At 38.6% G+C, this 22,308-nt stretch overlaps 1 protein-coding gene across 1 annotated transcript in view; it reads right to left on the reverse strand.

Annotated features, from left to right (window-relative positions):
• Window positions 1-21,666, reverse strand: part of HEATR4 (HEAT repeat containing 4) — a 69,386-nt gene extending 47,720 nt beyond the window's left edge. The window contains exons 1-5 of the mRNA XM_044659974.1: window positions 20,783-21,666; window positions 13,991-14,181; window positions 12,996-13,133; window positions 8,901-9,104; window positions 5,168-5,311 (exon numbers count right to left, since the gene is read on the reverse strand). Coding sequence (XP_044515909.1) covers window positions 5,168-5,311; window positions 8,901-9,104; window positions 12,996-13,133; window positions 13,991-14,181; window positions 20,783-21,666 — 1,561 coding nt within the window. The remainder of the gene's footprint in view (window positions 1-5,167; window positions 5,312-8,900; window positions 9,105-12,995; window positions 13,134-13,990; window positions 14,182-20,782) is intronic.
• Between the last annotated feature and the right edge of the window lie 642 nt (window positions 21,667-22,308).

Below are 22,308 nucleotides of genomic sequence, written 5' to 3' on the forward strand. Positions count from 1 at the left end.
TAGAACTGGGCAGAAATGAAATCTTAAAGGACATATGTGGTATTTTTATCACTGCTACCAATTGAAGGCATGAACTTAGAAGAGAAAAGAGGGTATGGGAAAGAAATAGCTGGCTGAAGAAGTTGTTTCACAGAGGATGGTTTAGATATCTGAACCAGGATTTAAGAGACAATAATTTTGGCTTCTGGCTAGGGAGCATAGGTATGGAGAACATCTAACGAGAGCCTGGGAGAAGATTCTGAAGAATTCAGAATCTGATCAATAGGGATTTATATTGAAAATTTAGGTAGAAGGGAAAAGCATCTCCCTTATGACTACTAGGCCATCTATCACAGGAAGAAACAGATGCCAGAGAACAACAAAAAGAAAAATAATAAAGGGAGGGTTACTCAGGAATACTCAGAAGACAGTGTTCAGGAAGAAGGACAGTCAAAATACTTTTGATCTCAGATATCCATACATAAATGCATAGAATATTAGTAGTTAACATGTAAACAAAAGAACTTAACATTAAATGGAAGTCAATTCAATCTCAAATTAATATGCTTGAAATTTGATAAGACATAACTCATAAGTAGAATACATAGTGGAAAGGTATATACCCTCCCTCAAAAGGAACAACTTAGATAAAAGGATTGGTGAAATAGTGTTGTATTTAAAAAGTATGTATTTCAGTGTGGATATCCAGGAATGAAAAGAGGAAGCATAGTGAAATACATTTGAGTGAATGTCAGAGAAGGGATAAACAGAAATGATCTTTTGGTAAAAGCTTATTATAAACCTACGGAGGTCAAAAGGAAAATAGATAAGGAATGCCAATGGGAGATTATAGGCATTAGGCACAGAACGTTACATGCAACAATCTATATATCTGCTGGAGATCTTTCACCCTCCAAAATGTTCTTTGTTCATTGTTCTGGTAAATAAGGAAAAATTGGTTCCTAGCATCAAAACTACTAGAAACCTTGGGAAGAAAGGGGCATATTGTCTTGGAGTCTGGCAGAGAACAATGAACACAGCCTCACGTGTTCTCTAGACTTTTGGCAGAATAGATTTCACAAAATTCAAAGAAAGAATAGTCAGGATTCTCAAGTTCTAAAATTCTGAGGGGGAAGATAGCTCAAAAGAGATGGAAAGCTCAGGCAACAAAAGTGCTATTTAAGGACAATAATGTGGTTGCCTAAGGAACTCTTTGACTACCTATCAACCAATTTAAATGGCCAACAGCATACTTATAGCCTCTGGAGATTGGCTCAGTAGAATTGATTTTAAAAAAAAATCTAAACCATAAACAATTTATGGCACCGTAGTTCCTTGTTGTGCCACATGTCTGTAATAAGGTAACAGATGACCAAGAAGTTTAGAGATAGAGATAATTCCTGCACAGGTTATTTATTATTCTGCATACCTTTGTAACAAGGATGGTCCGGAGAATTCCCTGATTTGTTGGACTGGGGTACCTCACAGTTTGAAGGTGAGCCTTGCTGTTTGATGCCTCTAGCACAAAAAATTAGGGGGTTCCCTGATCTCTGTTACAATTATGTAATTTTGTTTCCTGTTATATCTAGCCTTATTTCCCTAAACAAACTGAAAAGGTCTTTCCCTGTCTTCAAAATTATCCATAAATAAGTGTCTGACTGGGCCTGAATAGCCTCACAGCATCTGGAATCACAGATAAACTTCCATTTTCCTTTATTAAGAGATAGAGGGAATGATCATTCCATTCCTATACTTTTCATTTCAGTTAGCCCCACTGTTGATATTGAATCATTCAGTTTTGTCCAACTCTTCATGACCCCGTGAATTTGTCCATCGGGTTTTTCTCAAGAAAGATCCTGGAGTGGTTTGCCATTTCCTTTTTCAGTGTGTCCCATTTTACAGATGAGAAACTGAAATGAATAGGGGTTAAGTGATTGGCCCAGGGTCACACAGCTAGTGAGTATCAGATCTTCCTGACACCAAGCCCCAGTCCTTTGTCCATTGCACCATCTTACTGCTTAACTCATATGATGCTCAAATATCCCAAAACATAGATCTGAGGGGAGAGGCAATAGAGAGCAACTTGCTAACTCACCAATCATTGCTGTAAGACCCCTAGAAAGTAAGGAAAATTGACCAACATGTCACAGGTTGGACCTTTCCTGTACAGAAAGGGAGAGCTGGGAATCTAGCTTTAGAGCTATTGCTCATGCCCACAGTTGCCTTGAATGAAGACTTGGAGATTTGTAGCCTCTCCCATATTTCCCAAGTTTCCAACAGCTATAAAGAATTTATCCTTCAATAAATCATATGTAAATATGATCATTATGTGCATGGATTCTCTCTCTTTTTCCCCTTAGGTGTCTGAAGAGACATCAATCACTGAATTAGGAATTAGTACAGGAAGGAGAACTCTATTAATTTTTCTTTTCATTTTAAGAAGAAAAATCCTAAAAATCTAGAGAAATATCATTAATTTAGTTGGCTAAAGCCCAGAATTAGCCAAGGTGGTTTAGGACAATAAAAAAGTCGTAGAAAATTTTTAAAGGAAATTTAATACTCAGGCTAGAGAATGAAGGACCAAATCTAACAAGATGAAATTTAATATGGATAAATGCAAAATCATACATTTAGGTTTAAAACACATACACACACCTGCATGGACAAGAGATGATGGACCTACAATTATAAGAGTTCATGTGAAAAGTATCTGAGAGCTTTCATGGGCCACAAACACAATATGAACTAACCAAAAAAGAAGCAAATACAGTCATGGGTGGGCTGAATTAATAGAGCTATAATATCCAGAACTAGGGAATTTGCAGTCTGACTATATTCTGCTCTAGTGAGGCCATACCTAGAACACTGCATTCAGTTCTGGGTGTTACAGTTTAGGTGGGACATTGACAGGTATGTGAGTACCCAGAGGTGGTTTGCCAGGGCTAGAGAGGGGACTTGAAATGATCAGATGTATGATGACTGAAAGAACTATAGATGTTTAATATGTAGGTCTAGTCTAGTGGCAATTTTTCAAATATTTGTAGATTGTCCCTGGGTTATGTGTAAATAGAAATTTGATACACCTGAACTACATTACCCAGCATCCTTTTAAGTTAAGTCCTCTCTTGGTGTCCTTACTTTTTGGGAAATAAATTTGCTGGAAACCCTGCCCTCAGGGGGCTCTCTCTGCTCTTATGGCTCTGGGTTCTCTCCCAAGTGGATGGTCTGGGAAGCTTCTCTTTTACTGAGGCTACTTTTTTCTTTTGCTTCAAGTTAATATTTTTAAATCTTATAAAAAATAATACTTAAGAGTATTTTGGATATTAATTTTTAATCCTACAGTTGGATTCTAGTCTTCAGGACATAAAGATATAGGTCAGACAAGCCCATGTGCTCTCAAGGGACACGCAGCTTATACTGAGCTAAATTTATTTCTGGGGAGTTAAAAAAACAAACCTACTGACTTCTTTCTTTATTTTTTAAACCCTTATCTTCTGTTTTTGAATTGATACTAAATATTGGTTCCAAGGCCCAAGAGCATTAAGGGCTAGGCAATGGGAGTTAAGTGGCTCTTCCAGGGTCACACAGTTAAGAAGTGTCTGAAGCCACGTTTGAACCCAGGACCTCCCAATTCCAAGTCTGATTCTCCATCACTGAGCCAGTTAGCTGTTCTCTAAGGAACACTTTGTAAGATGAATGAATCCATTGCTCTCAAGACTTGTCTGGAAATCTGTATACACTTTGGTTAATGGAGGGACTATCAAAGTCAGATGAAGTCTCCTTTTTCCTCTAGGAAAACAAAAAAGAGGTGAGCTTAGTTTCATTACATGTAAAGGTCTAGGCCTTCTTCTGGGAATTCCTTCAATAAATAGAATAGGGCCAGCACTGATGCCAAGTGCCAGCATCTCTAGACTCTTGGGATTTTTCTTTTTTAATCATAGGTTTATAGCATATAACCTACTTTCTCCCTTATGGGTCACTTGGGCAGTATACTTGACATAATGAGTCTTCCCACTCTGCCCAGTTGGTAGAGTGGCAGTGCCAGGGTACATTACAAATCTCCTGAGCACTAGTGGCCTACATGCGTTATGGTTTCTGAAAACCTTGTCAGGGGGCAGTAGGTGATTCAGTGGTTAGAGATCCAGTCCTGGCGACACGGAGTCCTGCGTTCAAAAGTGACCTCAGATACTTCTTAGCTGTGTGATCCTGGGCAAGTCACTTAACCCTAATTGCCTAGCCTTTATCACTCTTCTGCCTTGGAACTGAGCTTAGTGTTGATTCTAAAACAGAAGGCAAGGGTTTAAAAAAAATCTTGTCAGTTCTCATCATGCAAGTAGCACATAGAAAGGAGTCTGGAGAGCTTGGCATCAGGAGTGACCCCATACCATTCATTGAAGAAGTCCCCTAGAAATCTATGGACTAAGGATTTGAACCTTCACTTAAATGATTGAACAAATTTTCATGGTTTCAGGCACCTAGGTAGAATTTGGACTTTGGAGTAGGAAGAGCTCTAGAATTCAAACCTGTTCAGAGCACCTGTATTCGAATCCTAACTCTGTTACTTACTATCCATGTAACCTTAGGCAAATCACTTAACTTCTCTAGGTTCACCTTCCCTCGGTTGCCAGGTGATGGGGTTGGATTATATAGCCCAGTGATTCCCAAAGTGGGCACCACCACCCCCTCGTGGGGGCTGCAGTGATCCAGGGGGATGATGATGGCCACAGGTGCATTTATCTTTCCTATTAATTGTTATTAAAATTAATTTCCAGAGGCACTAAGTAATATTTTTTCTGGAAAGGGGGAGGTAGGCCAAAAAAGTTTGGGAACCACTTATAGCCTTTAGGATTCCTTCAAGTTCTAAATGTATAATTATACACTTCTGTTTCCTCTACTAAAAGAAAGATTTTTATTCTTGGAAGCACAGATCATAAATTTTAAATAGAGAATTAAAATTCAAAAATTAAGTGAAGAGAGGCAAAAAGCAATAATAGAATTAAAATTAAGAGCTAAGAGGAATGAAGACTGAGGAGCAAAGGTAGTTTGGCCATTAGGAGTTACTTGTCTGCCTTATTATTTTTGCTCCCTCCCACCCTATTTCTCACTGGGGAAAAAAATATAGACTTTCCTTGTAGGTCCCTAGGCAAATGCTTGGATACTATCTGAAACATCTAATTCCAGGCCCCACCATTATCTTCCAGAGTCTCCTGGAATCGGGGTCGCTCCAAGGCTGCCGTGGCACAAGTGATGATGGCTTGAGTCCGGTTCCAATCCTGTACACTTTTCAAGTTCCGTACCAGTCCCTCCACTGTGGCATCTTTCCACTGGGTAGCTGAAATTTGAGGCATGTTACAATTAAATAGATTTTGAGAGCCTGAGAAATATAAGCTTTTTGATTATATCAATTCATTTGTTAGGCTAGCATCATAACCAATGAAGTGGCATAGGTCAATGGCCCTCTCTCAATGCCCAGAGACCCTGACTCTTGGTCAGATAGCTCCATAAAAATAATTTTAGTTTCATTATTCAGCCCTTTCCTTGAACATTCCCAAACTGAGACTTCTCTAATTGGCAAACAGTTCATTAATAGTTGGTCCATCAATCTATCCATCCCACCCCATCCCCACATCATGCACAGGAAAAGAACCCTTACCCCCCTTCATTTATTAACCAAATTCTGTTAAAAGGGAAAACATTCCTGAGGATTCCTAAGAACAAAGAAAATCTAACAAGCAGTAGACTGGATAGAATCTCTGACCCAAATCCCAGATAAAAGTAATTCTCCCTAATATACAGTAATTCGGGTCTTTCTATTCCAGGGCCCTAATATAAGAATTAGTATAGTGTATGAAAAATAAATTCTTAGAGGAAGCTAGGGTAGCATAGTAGATAGAGTGCCAGGCTTGGAGTTAAGAGAACCTGGGTTCAAATCTGGCCTCAGACACTTTCTAGTTATGTGACCTTGGGCAAGTCCCTTAACCTCAGTTGCCTAGTTGAACCAATATATAACAATGATTCTAAGATGGAAGGTAAGGGCTTTTAAAAAATAAAAAATGCTGAATGGCAGAGAGCATGGAGGAAATTAAAAGACAGTTACTCAGTTAAGACTGGGCACTGTTTCACACTTGGGTTACCAAGAAATCATCTTTGGTTCCACTTATGACACTTTGGGTAGTTATTCTTGTTACTTTTTTTTTGAACCATTTCTCCTAACCCCATTCCAATATAGGCCCACTTTTGCTTTGGCATCCCATTGATATAAGATCCTTTTGGTTTGACTCCTCTTTTCATTCTTCAATTTTAGGTCATCCTTTAGCGCTAGCTGAGCCCTGTACTCAATTTACTTCCTGAATTTCAACACACACCCCTCCCACCCCGCCGCCATTCTTAAAAAACAGGTTTTTTTTCTTAAGATTTCTTTGAACTGAATGGCTCAATTCATCTTTTATCATCCTTTTTGAGCCCTGCCTTAAACAATCTTCCATTGGTTCTTGATTCTCCCCATTATAAAAATAATAGAATCATAAAATGTCTAAACTCAAAGAGACCTTATAAATGATCCAGTCCACCCTCACCCCAACTGTACATATGAATAACCTGAGAGCCAAAGATGAATTGATTTGTCCCAAGTCATCCAATTACCAACTGATTAGAGGTAGGACTTGAACATAGGTTTCCTGATTCCCTAGTCCAGGGGCTTTTCACTCTGGTATCCTGCCTCCTAAGTTGACAGCCCTCTGCCAACATCAACAAGGCTTTCAGCCTCTCTCCTGGTTCTCCTGGTCCTTTTGACAGTTTCTGGGCCAGTGTCTTTTCTCAGAAATCATTAGTAGAGTAGACTTCTCATTAGAACCAGTAAGGTATACTAGATAAAGGACTGGCCTTGGAATGAGTGGCTCTTTTTAAAAGCTTAGAACTTCACGAAGGGGGAAAAATCCAAATCTCCTTTTATAAAAGAGAAATTTGAGGTCCAGGAAGTTTAAATAACTTGTCCCAGATCACCGAGGTCCTCCAACTCCAGAACTAGTGCTTTTACCAAAAACAAGAGGGAGAAGAACATCAGGGAGCTTGAAGGTAGCAGAGAGTTGCCAAGCAGGCAGAACAGCAGGATGAAGGGAATGGAAACATTTCCTAAGGCTTCTTCTTGTGGCAGGACATTGACATGTGGAGGCCAGCTAAGAAGGGATCTCGAGGGTCCCTTAGATAAGGATAAGCTCATCTCTACTTTGTCCTTCAGTTTCTGGAAATCTCTATGAACCAGTTCTTAAATCTTGGTAGAGAATTCACTTCCCTTTTAGCTGGGTAACTGTTGGCCTTAGCTTTGTCAGTTAGAATGTCAGAAAGATCCTTTACCTTCTCTTGGAATTTGTCCAAACTCTCTGACAAGCTGGATAAAGGCTCAGGCCTGTTGTCAAGGGAATCAGAAGTAGGGGGTTGGAGGAAGATAACAAGGAGAATAAAGGAGAGGATGGGCCAGGGGCGAAACTGCTTCTGGAACTGTAGGAAAATGGGAGCCAGGCATGTTGGAATGAAAGTACTTACACATGATTCATTTCTTAAAGAATAGAAAGAAAAAGATTTGTGTTTCATTACTGATTTCTAAATTTTAAATTATTTAAATTTAAAATCTAAATTTGAAGTAAATAAAACCCTTGTGTCATTCTCCTGGAAGGCAGTTAACTATTCTTATTCATTTAGTGATCATTTATTGTGAATCTATTATTTAGAATGTGTAGCTAGGTGGATAGACTGCTAGCTAGGCTTAATATTGGGAAGACATGAGTTCAAAAACCTGAGTTACTTAGCCACTGAGTCATAGAGAAGTCTCTTTTGTGTCCTGGCTTCCCCATCTGTAAAATGATAATATAATACTATAGTACTTGTAGTATCTATCTTACCTCAGTTGTAGCAGAGATCACATGAGATGACATATGCAAAGCATTCTGCAAACTTGAAGGTACTAAAGAGGGAGTACCAAAAGTCATAGTGTGATCTGAGCTATTCTAAGACTTTTAGAATACCCTGTATACATATCAGGTTGGAACTCTTACTTTCTGTCTTAAAATTACATTTAATATTTATTAACATTAATAATAAAAAATATATTTTGATTTTAAATTAAATGAGATGGATTTATGTGAGGCAGAGTTGCATAAAGTTATCAGCCTCAGTGTCTCTTCCAAAGTCATCAAAGTCCAGTGGCAAGAAAAAAGACAGACAAATAATGTCTTCTCTAGTGTAGGAGGGAAAGTATGTAGGGATATATCTGGGAACTTTAACGTAACATAGAAATAAACATAGAAAAACTAAAAAAGACAAAAGACAAAAATTAAAATTATTATTATTAAAATTATTAAAAATAAAATAAAATTAAAATTATGTCTTAAAATCAATAAAAAGTAAATCAATAATAAATTCTAAGGCAGAAGAGTGATAAGGGCTAGACAATTGTTGTTAAGTGACTTACCCAGGGTCACATAGCTAAGAAATATCTGAGACTAGATTTGAACCCAGGACTTCCCATCTCCAGCTCTCTATCCAATGAATTATCTAGATGCCCCCAGGTAACTTTTTAAGCCTATAAATTAGACAAGAGTTGCTAGTTTGCCTTAGAAAGAATTTCTACATCTAGAATTCATTATACTAGAGAAATCAGAAGTTTGGACCTCTCCCTTACCTTTTCTTCTCCCCTTCCTCCCCCCCCCCAAAAAAAAAATCCATTATCTTTGATATTAGCAAGTTATTTTCTGAGAGATATCCCTGCCCTGAAGGCCTAAGGGAATTTTGTACATTTTTATTGGAGGAGAAAGTAGAAGCAGTATTTAACTCTTGGGACTTTGCCTCATGGGAACTTCTCCAGTCCTAGGACTACTCTACAGAGGATATCTTATACAAAATGGAATTCTCCTAGGGGCACTCACGTATAATCCAGGCAGTCTTCCAATCCTGTAAAATGTTCCGGAGGATCTTCGTCTCCCAGGGCACGTCCTCTTCCAATTTTGTTATAACTTCTTTCTTTCCTCTTCTGATTTTGGTAGAAACAGTGTTTTCGTCTGTGAGCATGAGTTCCTTGGCTGGGGTGGGCAAGGAAGTCCAACGGAAGGCTCCCTTCTTGGGCCTGGGAACTGTTCCGATAAGAGAGAATGTGACTATTTGTTCTAACTGGCCCTTCATCCTTGTCCTTCCTACTCCCTGAGATGCAATCATACCCCCTGGCAGTTACCGATACTGATTAGAGGCATCCAAGAGACCTCCCTGGAAAAACCTCAAGACAAATTATATTCTTTTGATTACACAGCACCCTAAATAGTGAAGAAATATATATATATATATATAAATAATTTATCACAGTGGGAGAAACCAAGAGTCCTGAATAGAGATATAAAATTTACAGGAATTTTGAAACCTCTAAGTTGTAGGAGCTGTAGTTGTAGGGGCAAGGGTGTAGGAGCTGGAGAGTCGTTTTTCTTTTTTTTATTGTTTTATGTGTGTGTGTGTGTGTGTGTGTGTGTGTGTATGAGCAATGAGACTTAATCTTTCGTGTTACAAGTATCCCTATATAATAAATAGGCAACTTACCTATAACGGCAATACTATGGTAGGATGACACAATGAGTGGCAATCAGTAGGAAGAGAAAGATAGAGGAAATTCCTCTCCCATTTTGTCCTAGGCTTCTGCCTTGCTAATGACACTAGGTGAACGATGATTCCAGATTGTAAATCTATTTCCTTTCATTCATTCTATTTCACTTGAAGCTGTCAAGAGTAAAATTACTAGACTTACAATTTTCTGGGGAGAACCATTATTCAGGCCTTCCCTGACTTAGGCCTCACATTAAGGCAGTTTTTTTCCCTACTTTTTAAAAAAAAATTTATTTTTTAGAAAAATTTTCCCTGGTTACATGATTCATGTGCTTACTTTCACCTTTGCCCTCTCCAACCCCCCCCCCCAATAGCCAACGCGCATTTCCACTGGTTTTTACATGTGTCATCAAATCAAGATCTATTTCCATATTATTGATAGTTACATTGGTGTGGTCGTTTCGAGTCTACATCCCCAATCATGTTCGCATGAACCCATGTGTTCAAGCAGTTTTTCTTCTGTGTTTCCACTTCTGTAGTTCTTCCTCTGAATGTGGGTAGCGTTCTTTCCATAAATCCCTCAGAATTGTCCTGAATCATTGCATTGCTGCTAGTACAGAAGTCCGTTACATTCGATTTTACCACAGTGTATCAGTCTCTGTGTACAGTGTTCTGGCTCTGCTCCTTTCACTCTGCATCAATTCCTGGAGGTCATTTCAGTTCACATGGAATTCCTCCAGTTTATTATTCCTTTGAGCACAATAGTATTCCATCACCAGCATATACCACAATTTGTTCAGCCATTCCCCAATTGAAGGGCATACCCTCATTTTCCAGTTTTTTGCCACCACAAAAAGCGCTTTTCCTACTTTTTTAATAGGAATGTGTATTGTATATTTTTTAAAAGAAATTTATTTTAACATTCTCTTCTTTTTATATCTTGAGTTCTAAATTCTCTCTCTCCCTCCCACCATTTGCCCTACCCACTGAGAAGGCAAGCAATATGATCATCAATTATACAAAATATATTTCCACATTAGACATGTTGCCAAAAAGTTTTTTAATTAAGAAAACAATAAAATTATACTTCAATTTGCACTCAAAGTTCATCAGTTCTCTCTCTCTCTAGAGGTGGATAGCACTATTCATCATGAATCCTTTGGAAATGTCTTGGAGCATTGAATTGATCAGAACAGCCAAATCTTTCACAGGTGATCATTATTACAATATTGTTACTGTGCACAATGATCTCCCAGTTCTTCTCACTTCATTCTGCATCAGTTCATAAAGTCTTGCCATATTTCTTCTGAAACCACCCCTCTTGTCATTTTTCATAGCACAGTGGTACACTAGCACAATCATATGCCACAACTTGTAAAGCCTTTGAAAAATTGATGACCATTCCCTTGATTTCCAATTCTTTGCCACCACAAAAGTGCTGCTACAAATATTTTTGTAAAGAAAGGAAGGAAGAAAGGAAGGAAAGAAGGAAGGGAGAAAGAGAAAAAGAAAGAGAAAAAGAGAGAGAAAGAAAGAGAAATAAAGAAAGAAATGAGGAAGGAAGGAAAGAATAAATGAAGGGAAGAAGAAAGAAAGGAAGGAAGGAAGGAGGGAAGAAAGGAGAGGAAGGAGGAAAGGAAGAAAAAAGAAAAGAGAGAAAAGGGAAGAAAGAAAGAGAAAGAAAGGAAAGAAAACTTTAAATTCCTCTTATTTTTTAGATGGATCTGTGATTTCATTTTAAGTAGGGGAGCTTCTTCCTCTTCCCACAACTTCAGTTCATTCTCTTAAATCAAAAAAGGAAACAATTCAGTTGTCTGAGGAAGCAAACTAAATACATTCTTGGGTGTTCAATATAATTGTGGAATAAAATTCATGGAGAGAAGAGTGGAGGATGCCTCTCTCTTTAGCTCTCTGTCTCTGTCTGTCTGTCTCTTCCCCATCCCCAACTCCAATCAGAAAAATGAGAGGCCATTTAGAGTCCCAAAATAGAAGAGATTATGAGCTGGTTGCTGACTGTGGAGATGATCACTTCAAGAATCCTCTTCCCATCAGTCACAAAGCTTTGAAAGAAGACTTGAGAATCTCAGACAGACTCAAATCCATCAGTAAGTTAGAGGGATATCTACCCCAAGCATCGTGAAGACTTCCCCTGGTGGAATGGGTGGATGAGAACAATTTATTCTAATGACCATGAAGGCAACTGAAACAAGGCTCTGTGGAATGCTTAGAGCTTGGTCAGACATTGAAGACACCAAAGTCATGTACTGCAACCCAGGCCATGGCCAGTCTTTCTGTCTTTTGTCTCGCCACTGGACTTTGAGGACTCTGGAAGTGAGACTGAGGCTGATGGCTTTATGCAAATCTGCCTCACTTAAATCCAGCTCATTTGCAAATGAGGACATTACCTCCTCAAGTTTTTGGCCCTCTTCTAAAACAAGGACAAATGAGCAGTTTTGAAAGGGAGCTACTTGACCAATAGGGGGTGCTGCATCAGAGACATACAAAAAGATAAAAGATATGCATATTATCTTCAACTTCATCCATTAACTTCAACTTAACATTATCCTTGTTTTCATGATCCTTTTGTTTCTATGTCCACAACATAGATATGATGTTATTGTTGCCTTTTAATTCCAAAGTTGTAGTCAGCCTCTATATTATTGACTTTGGATCTTGTCTTCCTTCACTCTACCTAACATCATTTTATTAATCTTTGGTTTACAGCATCTGTGGAGATTTAGACATACTATATTCAGAGACTTTTCAGAGAGATCCCTGGGCAGTGTCAAGATAAGTCAAAGAGAGTGATTAGGGAAGAAAAAGGTGGTACCATTCCCAGGATTAGACTGGGTTGATGTAAGCCTAGAGGTTAGGGTTACAAAATAAAGTGTCAGGGACAATGTCCTTTTGAAAGACCATTTTTATCAAATTGGTTGCAATTCTTTTGAGCAGAGCACTTATCCTGATTTATTGCTTAGCAACCTCCCTAGATAGATTTATATGTTTTGTAGAATGAAGGCACGCTTTCAGGTATGGAGCAGAGGCAATCGCTGAGAGCAAAGGATAGAATGGCCCAAAAAGGAAGACTGAAAGGGGACCAGCCCAAAAGAGAAGATCAGAACATGAAGCTAAGATTTTCCAAAAGACACTTTACCCAAGATGAGACCTATGTCTTCTTTTATGGTTAGTCTTGAGCTATCTAGTTTGTAGATATTATGTCAGGTTTATATTAAGTAGGTTCATGATAACTACTGAGATTTAAAATTTCTTCATGCAGAATATTAAAGAAGATGATGGTTTAGTATTTGTGGGAAGAGATCAGGTTAGTTGCCCTTAGGTGCCCTGGCTTATGAACCAATAATTTAAATTAAGCCACCCATATCACTAGAAATATTGCTTTTATTATCACCACCCTTAATTGATTTCCTCCTTACATTTTAGAGGTCGTTGCTCATGATTCCATTCTTCTGGGCTTTTTGGAAAGACCTTTGGCAAGTGTTTGTAGTACCGATGTTGGTTTTCCAAAAGGATCTCATTCTCCACATCTTTCTGATGGATAATCTGAACTAGATCTGAATAGGTATAAAAATGCATGTCATCGTAGGACCTACTTTCATTCTTTCCTCCCAAGTCCACTTTCCTTCTATTCCTCTAATTTTCTAGGCTCAATGATCATGCCTAATTTCTGCCTTCCCTAAGGACTTGAGGAGACCCCTTAAGGACATCTGTAGTTTGGGGCAATATAGTTGTAGGGAAAACTGGGGCTGAAAAGGTGATGAGAATCATAAGGATGTCGTGATCTAGGTCCCAGTGAGAATCAGTATATAAGGACAAGACCCATTTTACCAGTGGGCATAGTTTTGGGTTAATATCTACATGGATATTGAAAGATTAATGGATAGCCTTTCTGACTCATGATTGCCAGATATTTTAATGTATCTTTTCAAGAACAACTAAGCAAATTTTGATGGTGGTGGCGGAGGAATACAGGAGAGTGAAAGAGAAGTTGATGGCATGACCAAAGAGAAAAAAGACCTCAATAGGGTACCATAGTGTAGTCCCAGGGCAATTAAAGAGTAGAAGGAAGACTTTGGATAGGTGGGAGTCAGATATGTCTCAAGAACTCTGGATGGAGAAGAAAGGGAGTACCAAAGACAAACTATTTTGGTTCTGTAGTTTTATCCAGAGTTTAGCCCCCATATGACAAAGTCAGATGGGCAAGAAGAAATAATAAAAAATGACTACCCAATCACTTCTATTTCCAAATGTATAAGATAGAACCTTCCATGAGTCATCCTCCATCTCTGAATTCATTCTCATGGTCATATCAGAGTCAAACTAGGAACACTTTACTTGGATCACAGTCCCCACAACCCTCTACCCGGCACTGTCTCCCTCACCCCAGCACTAAGAGCCCTGGCTCTATTACCAAAATAAATATCCTGTTCAAAGGCATTGTCTGTGGAGTAAGCATATTCCCCAGCTCTAGATGTCATCTGTCGAGGTGGTTCTGAAAGTCGGCTCCGGAACAAATTGCACTCAGAGATTATATCGTCAACTGTCTTATTGTAGCCAGCCATGATCTCGGGTCTCTTCTTAGGTGGTATGTAAGAAGGAATTCTTGGCAGAAGGAAGGAATGGAGGAGGAATAGGGATGTTAAAGGGAGAGAATGGACAGAGAAAGAAGCTTCCTGTCTGCATGGGACAGCAGGAGGAGGGCCACCACTGAACACCAATAGGGATTTTTATCTCTCCAGGATAACAAAAAATCATTCCCCTTTGCAAACATGAAATGGGAACTGTGGACACTTAGAAGGGAGTGGGTCGTACTGTTGACCTTTCCATCCAATTTGTTAGGTATCTCAGTGGATAGAGTGGTAGACCTAGAATTCAAATCTAGCCTCAGATACTTACTGTTATGACCCTGAGCAATTCACTTAACTTCTGTCTGCCTCAGTTCCCTCATCTGTAAAATGGGGATAACAATAGCATTCATCTCTCAGGGCAAAGACAAAAATAAGGCAATGCTTGTAAAGGACATGCTTTACAAAATTAAAGCTCTAAATAAATTCCAGTTATTATTATTACTATATTATTATTATTATTATATTGTGTTTCATTTTCCCTACTAAGTAAATCCTATACTATTTGCCATTAGGACTTTGTCTTACCACTGGCAAGATTGCACTTGTTCAATGGCTGGTGTATCAATATTTCTAGAAAGGATCATTTGGAAAGATAAGATAGTAGACCTAGAGCTAGAAGGGAACTTAGAGGACCTCTAGTCCAAACTTTTGATTTTATAATTGAGGAATCTAATGCCAAAGAGGACAAGTGATTTACCCAAGATCACACAGGATACCCAAGCATAAAGAACAGTGGCATTCAGGTTAAGTGTTTAAAACTGACTCTCCAAAAAGAAAAAATATTTTAATTACCTGAAAGACTTTTAGATTTAATCTGCATTATTATCTTTGTCACTTAGCACAATATCTGGTACATTTATTTGTTGCTGTTCAGTTGTCTCAGTCATGTCCAACTCTTCATGACCCCATCCAGGGTTTTCTTGGCAAAGATACTGGAGTGGTTTGTCATTTCCTTCTCCAGTTCATTTGACAGATGAGGAAACTGAGGCAAAGAAGGTTAAGTGACTTACCTAGGGTCACATAACTGACTGCAGATGTTCTATACATTAGGCCACTTAGATGTTCCTCCTGATACATAGTAGATACTTAAATCTTTGTTTCCTTCCCTTCCTCCCCATGCTATTAAGTCTAGAAAATCAACAAAACAACAGATCAGGCCCTGATTTGTAGTGTTTGTTGAATCAGCGTGACTCCATTTTGAGCTGATTCCAGAACACCTCTGATAAAGAAGATTTTAAAATTCAGCCCTTTGATTCCAGAGCTTGTGTTTTTTCTACAGTAACACAAGGCAAGGAAATTCCAAATCCTAACTTTCAGTTCCAACTCTATCAATAATTCACCTCAAACAATTTCTCTCTTTCGAAGATCATTAGACCTCTAGGCCTAGTTCTCTACCCACTGGGTCACCTAGTTGCCCTGGTAGCTCAATGGATAGAGAGCCAGGCCTAGAAATAGAAGGTCCTGGGTTCAAATTTGATCTCAAACACTTTCTAGCTGTGTGATCCTGGGAAAATCATTTAACCCTTCCTGCCTAGCCCTTACTGCTCTTTTGCCTTGGAGCCAATACTTCCTATCCATTTTAAGACAGTTGGCAAAGTTTTTTTTTTTCTTAAAAGAAAAGATTGTAAGCTTCTTGAAGGTAGAATCTGTCTTTTCCTTTTTTTTTTTTTTTTTGTATCTCCGGAACTTAACATAGTACCTCGCACACAGTAGGTGCTTAAAAATGTTTATTGAATAGATTGATCCTACTTACTTTCTTGGTTTTCCCTGTATGATTTGAGAGAGGCCATCTCTTCCACTCACAATAGGTGACTGGTATCTGGGAATTGCTTAAAATATATTAGTACTATGTTTTCCTCATAGTGCTCGCCAAATTTCATCACTGGACAGATTGCTTCTTAGTTTTATATCCTTTTATTAGTTACCTTTCAGATTAGTATCACATAGGCTTCTCACTACAAATAAAACAGGATTAGAATTGAGAATCGTGAATTTTTGTTATTACCTCCTATCATTTTTGGAGGGGCAGCAAAGTGGCACAGTGGATAGAATGAAGGGCCTGGAGTCAGTAAGACTCATCTTCCTGGGTTCAAATCTGACCTCAGATGCACTCTAGATGTGTGATACCCAACAAGTCACTCAACCCCGTTTGCCTCAGTTTCTTCATCTGCAAAATGAGCTGGAGAAGGAAATGAAAAACCACTCTAGTATCTTTGTCAAGAAAACCCTAAGTGGTGGAATTGCTTGTTGGCTCTGGGAGGGGGGAGGAAAGAGGGGAGAGAAAGAAAGGAACATTGTAAGCATGGGAAAATATTTTAAAATAAAAATTAAATTTAAAAAAAAACCCTAAGTGGGGTCATGAAGAGTTGGAAATGACTGAAAAATGACTAAAGAACATCAAACCATTTTCTGGGTTCATTTCTTCAGATTGCCTGTCAGCCACTTTAGCTCCAACATATGGGCAATAACCATTCCCTTGGAATACTGGCCAGTCAAGAGAAATTGGTGGATATATAAATTGACCAATTCTGTCTAGGCCATACTCAGAGAGGGGTGGCATTTCCACTGGGAGTGCTGTTCCACTGAACCCCTCTGGTCTCTTATTGGCTGCTGATGACTGCTAGGCATAGTTTAGGCAGTTCCAGGAAATGCATAATTAGGAGACAGTATTTAAGGATTAGAATGGTTTAAATCTACTTCTGGTTATAAATAGCAAGAAAAGTAGAATTCTTCTACTTTTATTTTGTTTTGGCTTATTTCTGTTAGGGAAAGATAATTTGGCCTGGAACAAATAAAACAAAAAAATGGTTAATGAAGAACTAAAACCCATGATGAGAAAGGGGAAGTAATAAAAGGGAAGGTGGATTAAAGGAACCAATGGTTAGAAGCAAAATAGTTTTTGAGGAAGGACAAGATAAAAAGAGAGTGGAAGAAACAAAAGAAAATGGGATAAAGGGAAATACATAGTAATAATAACTGTGAATGTGAATGGGACAATCACACCCATAAAATGGAAGCAGACAGTAAAATGTATTAGAAAACAGAATCCAACAATATATTAAGAGACACATGTAAGGTAAAAATGGGCATATGATTTAAACATAAAGAGTGATATTGCAAGTAAATTAAGGAACATAGAATAATTTACTTGTCAGATCTATGGAGAAGGGAAGAATTTATGATTAAACAAGAGATAGAGAACATTACAAAATGTAAAATGAATAGTTTTGATTATATTAAACTTAAAAGGTTTTGTACAAACAAAACCAATGCAACCAAGATTAGAAGGAAAACAACAAACTGGGGGAAAAATTATAACCAATTTCTCTGATAAAGGTCTCATTTAGCAAATGTATAAAGAACCAAGTAAAATTTATAATAATCCAAGTCATTCTCCAATTGATAAATGGTCAAATGATGGGAATTGGCAGTTTCCAGGTGAAAAAAATCAAAGCTATCAATAATCATATGAAAAAATGTTCTAAATCACTCTTGATTTAAAAAATGCAAATTAAAACAGCGCTAAGGTACCACCTCACACCTATCAAATTGGCCAATATGACAGTAAATGAAAATGATAAAAGTTGGAGGGGATGTGACAAATGCATTGCTGGTGGAATTGTGAATTGATCTGACCATTCTGGAGGGCAATTTGGAATCATGCCCAAAGGGCTTTAAAAGAATGCATGCCCTTTGATCCAGCAATACCACTACTGAGTTTATATCCCAAAGAGATAAAAAAAAAATGAGCAAGGACCTGTTTGTACAAAAATATTTATAGCTACACTTTTTGTGGTAGCAAAAGACTGGAGAACAAGGGGATGTCCCTCGAATGGGGAAGGGCTGAACAAATTATGGTTGGTATATGATGGTGACGGAATGCTATTGTGTTAAAAGGAATATTGAATTGATGGATTTCTATAAGAATTGGAAAGACGTCCATGAACTGATGTGCAGTGAAATAAGTAGAACCAGGAGAACATTATACATAGAAACTATAACACTGTGGGACAATCAAAGGTAATTGACTTTACTACTAATAGCAACATCCAGGACAGTTCTATGGGACTTATGAGAAAGAATGCTATACATATCTAGAGAAAAAACTGTGGGAGTAGAAATCCAGAAGAAAACATGTGATTTATCACTTGTTTATATGGATATGTGATTTAGGATTTTGGTTTTAAAGAATTACTTTTTTACAAAGATGAATAATATTGAAATGGGTTCAAGCGATTATATATATATTCCAGTGGAATTGATTGTCAACTCTGGGAGTGGGGAGAGATGAGGGGAGGGAGAAAACATGAATCATGTAACCATGGAAAAATTTTTAAAAAGAAAAAAAATAAAATTGAGAAAAAAATAAATTAATTTAAATGATTTTGTACAAACAAAACCAATGTAACTAAGATTAGAAGGAAAATAACAAACCTGGGGAAAACATTTATAACCAGTTTCTCTGATAAAGGTCTTTTTTCTCAAATATATAAAGTACTAAGTCAAATTTATAAGAATCCAAGTTATTCCCCAATTGATAAATGGTCAAAGGATATAATAGGCAGTTTTCAGATAAAGAAATCAAAGTTATCAATAATCATGTAAATAAATGTTCTAAGTCACTTTTGATTAGAGAAACACAAATTAAAACAATTCTGAGTTACCACCTCACACCTGGTGATTGGCCAATATGACAGTAAAGAAAAATGACAAATATTGATGGGGATGTGGTAAAATTGGGATGTTAATGCATTGCTGGTAGAGTTGTGAATTGATCCAACCATTCTTGAGAGCATTTTGGAACTATGTCCAAAGGGCTATAAAACAATGTATACCCTTTGATCCAGTAATATCACTAGTAGACTGGTATCCTAAAGAGATTTTTTTTTAAATGGGACCTGTTTGCACAAAAGTATTTATAGCTGCTCTCTTTATGGTGGCAAAGAATTGGAAACTAAAAGGATATCCTTCAATTGGGGAATGGCTGAACAAATTATGGTATATGATGTGATAGAATACTATTGTGCTATAAGGAATGATGAACAGGATGATTTCAGAAAGAGCTGGAAAGACCTTCATGGACTGATGCAGAGTGAAGTAAGCAGAACCAGAAGAACTTTATACACAGTAACTGAAATGATCAAATGTGACAGACTTTGCTACTAACAGCAATATAATGATCCAGGACAATTCTGAGGAACTTAGGACAAAGAATGCTATTCATTTCCAGAGAAAGAAATGTTGGAGTAGGAATGCAGATGAAAACATATGATTTATCACTTGTTTATTTGGGTATATGTTTTGGAGTTTTGTCTCTATAAGATTATTTGCTTGCAAAAATGAATAATATGGAAATGTTTTGCATGATAATACATGCATAACCCAGATTAAATTGCTTATTAGCTCTGGGAGCAGGGAAGGAAGAAGGGAGGTAGACATTATGGATCATATAACTTTGGAAAACTTATGTGGAAATTTGTAATGAAAATTGTTTAAAAATTTTTTAAACAGAATACAAAAAACGTAATTTAATCTCTCTGGGCCTTAGTTTCCTCATCCGTGAAATGAGAGTGCTGGACTTAATGCACTCTCTAAGGTCATCTTGCTCTAAACTGATGATCTTGTGGCCTAATGCTAATGCCAGGGACTCATGCCAGTAAATACAGACTGTTAGCATTAGACCTAGATAATCCCCAAGAGAAACTGGTTTCTTTTGGTGATAAATATCATATATCCATTGCATGAGCCTTGGGGAAAGCATTATATCAACCTTATAGAGAAAGCTTTGGAATAAAAATCAGACTGATTTTTTCCCCAGTGTTCCTCTGCAAACAATTTTTTTTTTGAAAAATGTATTTAATTAATTGATTTAGAATATTTTTTCATGGTTACATGATTCTTTCCCTCCCCTCCTTCACACACCCCCCCTTTTAGCTGATGAGTAATTCCACTGGGTTTTACATGTCATTAATCAAGACCTATTTCCATATTATTAATATTTGCATTAGGGTGATTGTCAAGGAGACTGATTGATTCAAGGAGCTATACAGGCCCTGTTCACACTCAGATCTGATTGTTGATTCAAAGCCTGTCACTCAAGGCCATCCTTAATTTGGTCCTAGTATATTTTTCCTAAGGGCAGCTAGATAGTACAGTGGATAGAGCACCAGGCCTGGAGTCTGGAAGATCTGAACTCAAATCTAGCTTCAGATACTTGCTCACTTGCTATGTGACCCTAGGCAAATCATTTACTCCTGTTTAACTCAACTGGAAAATGACCCAGAGGAGAAAATGGCAAACCACTAGAGCATCTTTGCCAAGAAAGTCCCAACTAGAGTGAAGAAGAGTCAGACGCAACGGAACATTGAACATACCTTTCCTACCTTGTGTCCAATCATTATTCAGAAGTTGCAAAAGCCACTTCTGCTCCAAATATCCCGAAGTTCTGCCTCCAGGACCTCCCAGCCTAACCTAGGGAAGGGATCAGGACTAAAGCGGCATGGCTTCAGCTCGACCCTTACGGAGGAGAGATTCAGAACTACCAAATACAGCCTGTGAGGTCGGAGCCAGAGTACCTGAAGTAAACAGGGAGCAGCAACTCTGGTTTCTTTTCCTCTTGCACTGCAGAGATGGTTTCCATACCCCCCTCATACTCAGCCATCTCTTCCGCCTCGAGCTGGGCCAGCAGCTCCAAGTCACTGGCAGAAGAAAGCTCATCTCGGATGTGGCTCCAATCGTACTGATGTTTCAAGAAACTCTGCCATTTGCTGGGGGGGACCCCGGGCCGTGGGGGTAGTTTGTTTAAGATCCATCGAGCCGTGCGCTTGTTCAGTTTTTTGAGCATGAGATTCTCCCAGCCTCTGGTCTCCTTCTCCGAGGGTCGAAGCCACGTTTCCCTTTGCTCCAAGCCCCACTCTGCGGCGCTTGACAGAATCGTGGTTTGGGAGTCTAAAATCTCAGAAACAGGACTGGTGGAAGAGAGAGCCGAGGTATCGCTGGGGGAGGCTAGTTTCTTGGGAAGCTTTCTCAGCTTGTGTTTCTTTGGGATCTTGGCGCTTCTGGATGACGACGGTGGAAGGGTTGGTAAAGATGGCAGCTCCATTATAGAGGGAGGCAACCAGCTCTTGAGTTTGGGGGCTTTCCGAGCCTTGAATTCATGGACGGTGATGAATTCTTTTGTGTTGTAGATCTGATCAAATCTATACTGGGAAAAGGGTATCCCGGGGAACCCCCATTGCTGCAGCACCTCTTGAGAGAATGATAGCTCCTCTGATGTCTGTTTGATGAATTGATTGTGTAGGCGGGCACGGTTCTGGGGACTGGTGAGGGAAATAGGGGGCACGGTTGAGGAGGAGTCACCCCTCAGCTTGCTCCCGGGCTTTAGACAGCATAATGCCATCCTCAATCTTAGTGGCGACAAGGAGCGCTTTGGTAGCGATCGGGAGGCAGCAGGATCCATGCTCAAAAACCTGTGAATGCTATTCCAGGGCAAATGCTTTTGGATAAAGCACTGGGTCAGGAGTGAAGGTTCAGGGCTGGATCAGAGACACCAAAGAACCTGTTTAGGGAGTAAGGAGAAGAGGTGAGACGATCTTGGGTCACCTTGGGGATATTTGTAGGCATTGATGGAGCAAAAAACACAACTAGAACAATTTATACTGTAACACAAAAGAAAACAACATAGAAAGACTCCAGAACTCTGATCAATGTCCTTCCTTCTGGGGGGGAAGGAGGGGGAGGGAGGGAGTATAGAGAGCCAGCTCCCTATATGGTAGGGGTTCTGAGTGGCCTTTTGTGGCTTTGGATTGTTAAGACAGGAAAAAGAAAATGAGAACAACCAGACTAGTGGTTAGCCCATGCTGATCTAACGCTATGGGATTTGGAGTTTATTTTATACTGGTTTCAAACAAAGAACACAAAGAAAGAGTCACAGCTGTGAAGGGGTTACAAATCATACACAACCCATTAAAGTCTAAAAAGTAGAGATATAGGTATAAGGACAAGGGCCAAATTCCAACCACCAATTAGTAGGGGTTAATTCTGGGAGCAGAAACATATTTCATAGAGATGTTTACTAATTGCGTTCTGCCTTGATTTACAG

The sequence above is a fragment of the Gracilinanus agilis genome, chromosome 2 (genome assembly GCF_016433145.1).
Source record: "Gracilinanus agilis isolate LMUSP501 chromosome 2, AgileGrace, whole genome shotgun sequence".
Lineage (NCBI taxonomy): Eukaryota > Metazoa > Chordata > Mammalia > Didelphimorphia > Didelphidae > Gracilinanus > Gracilinanus agilis.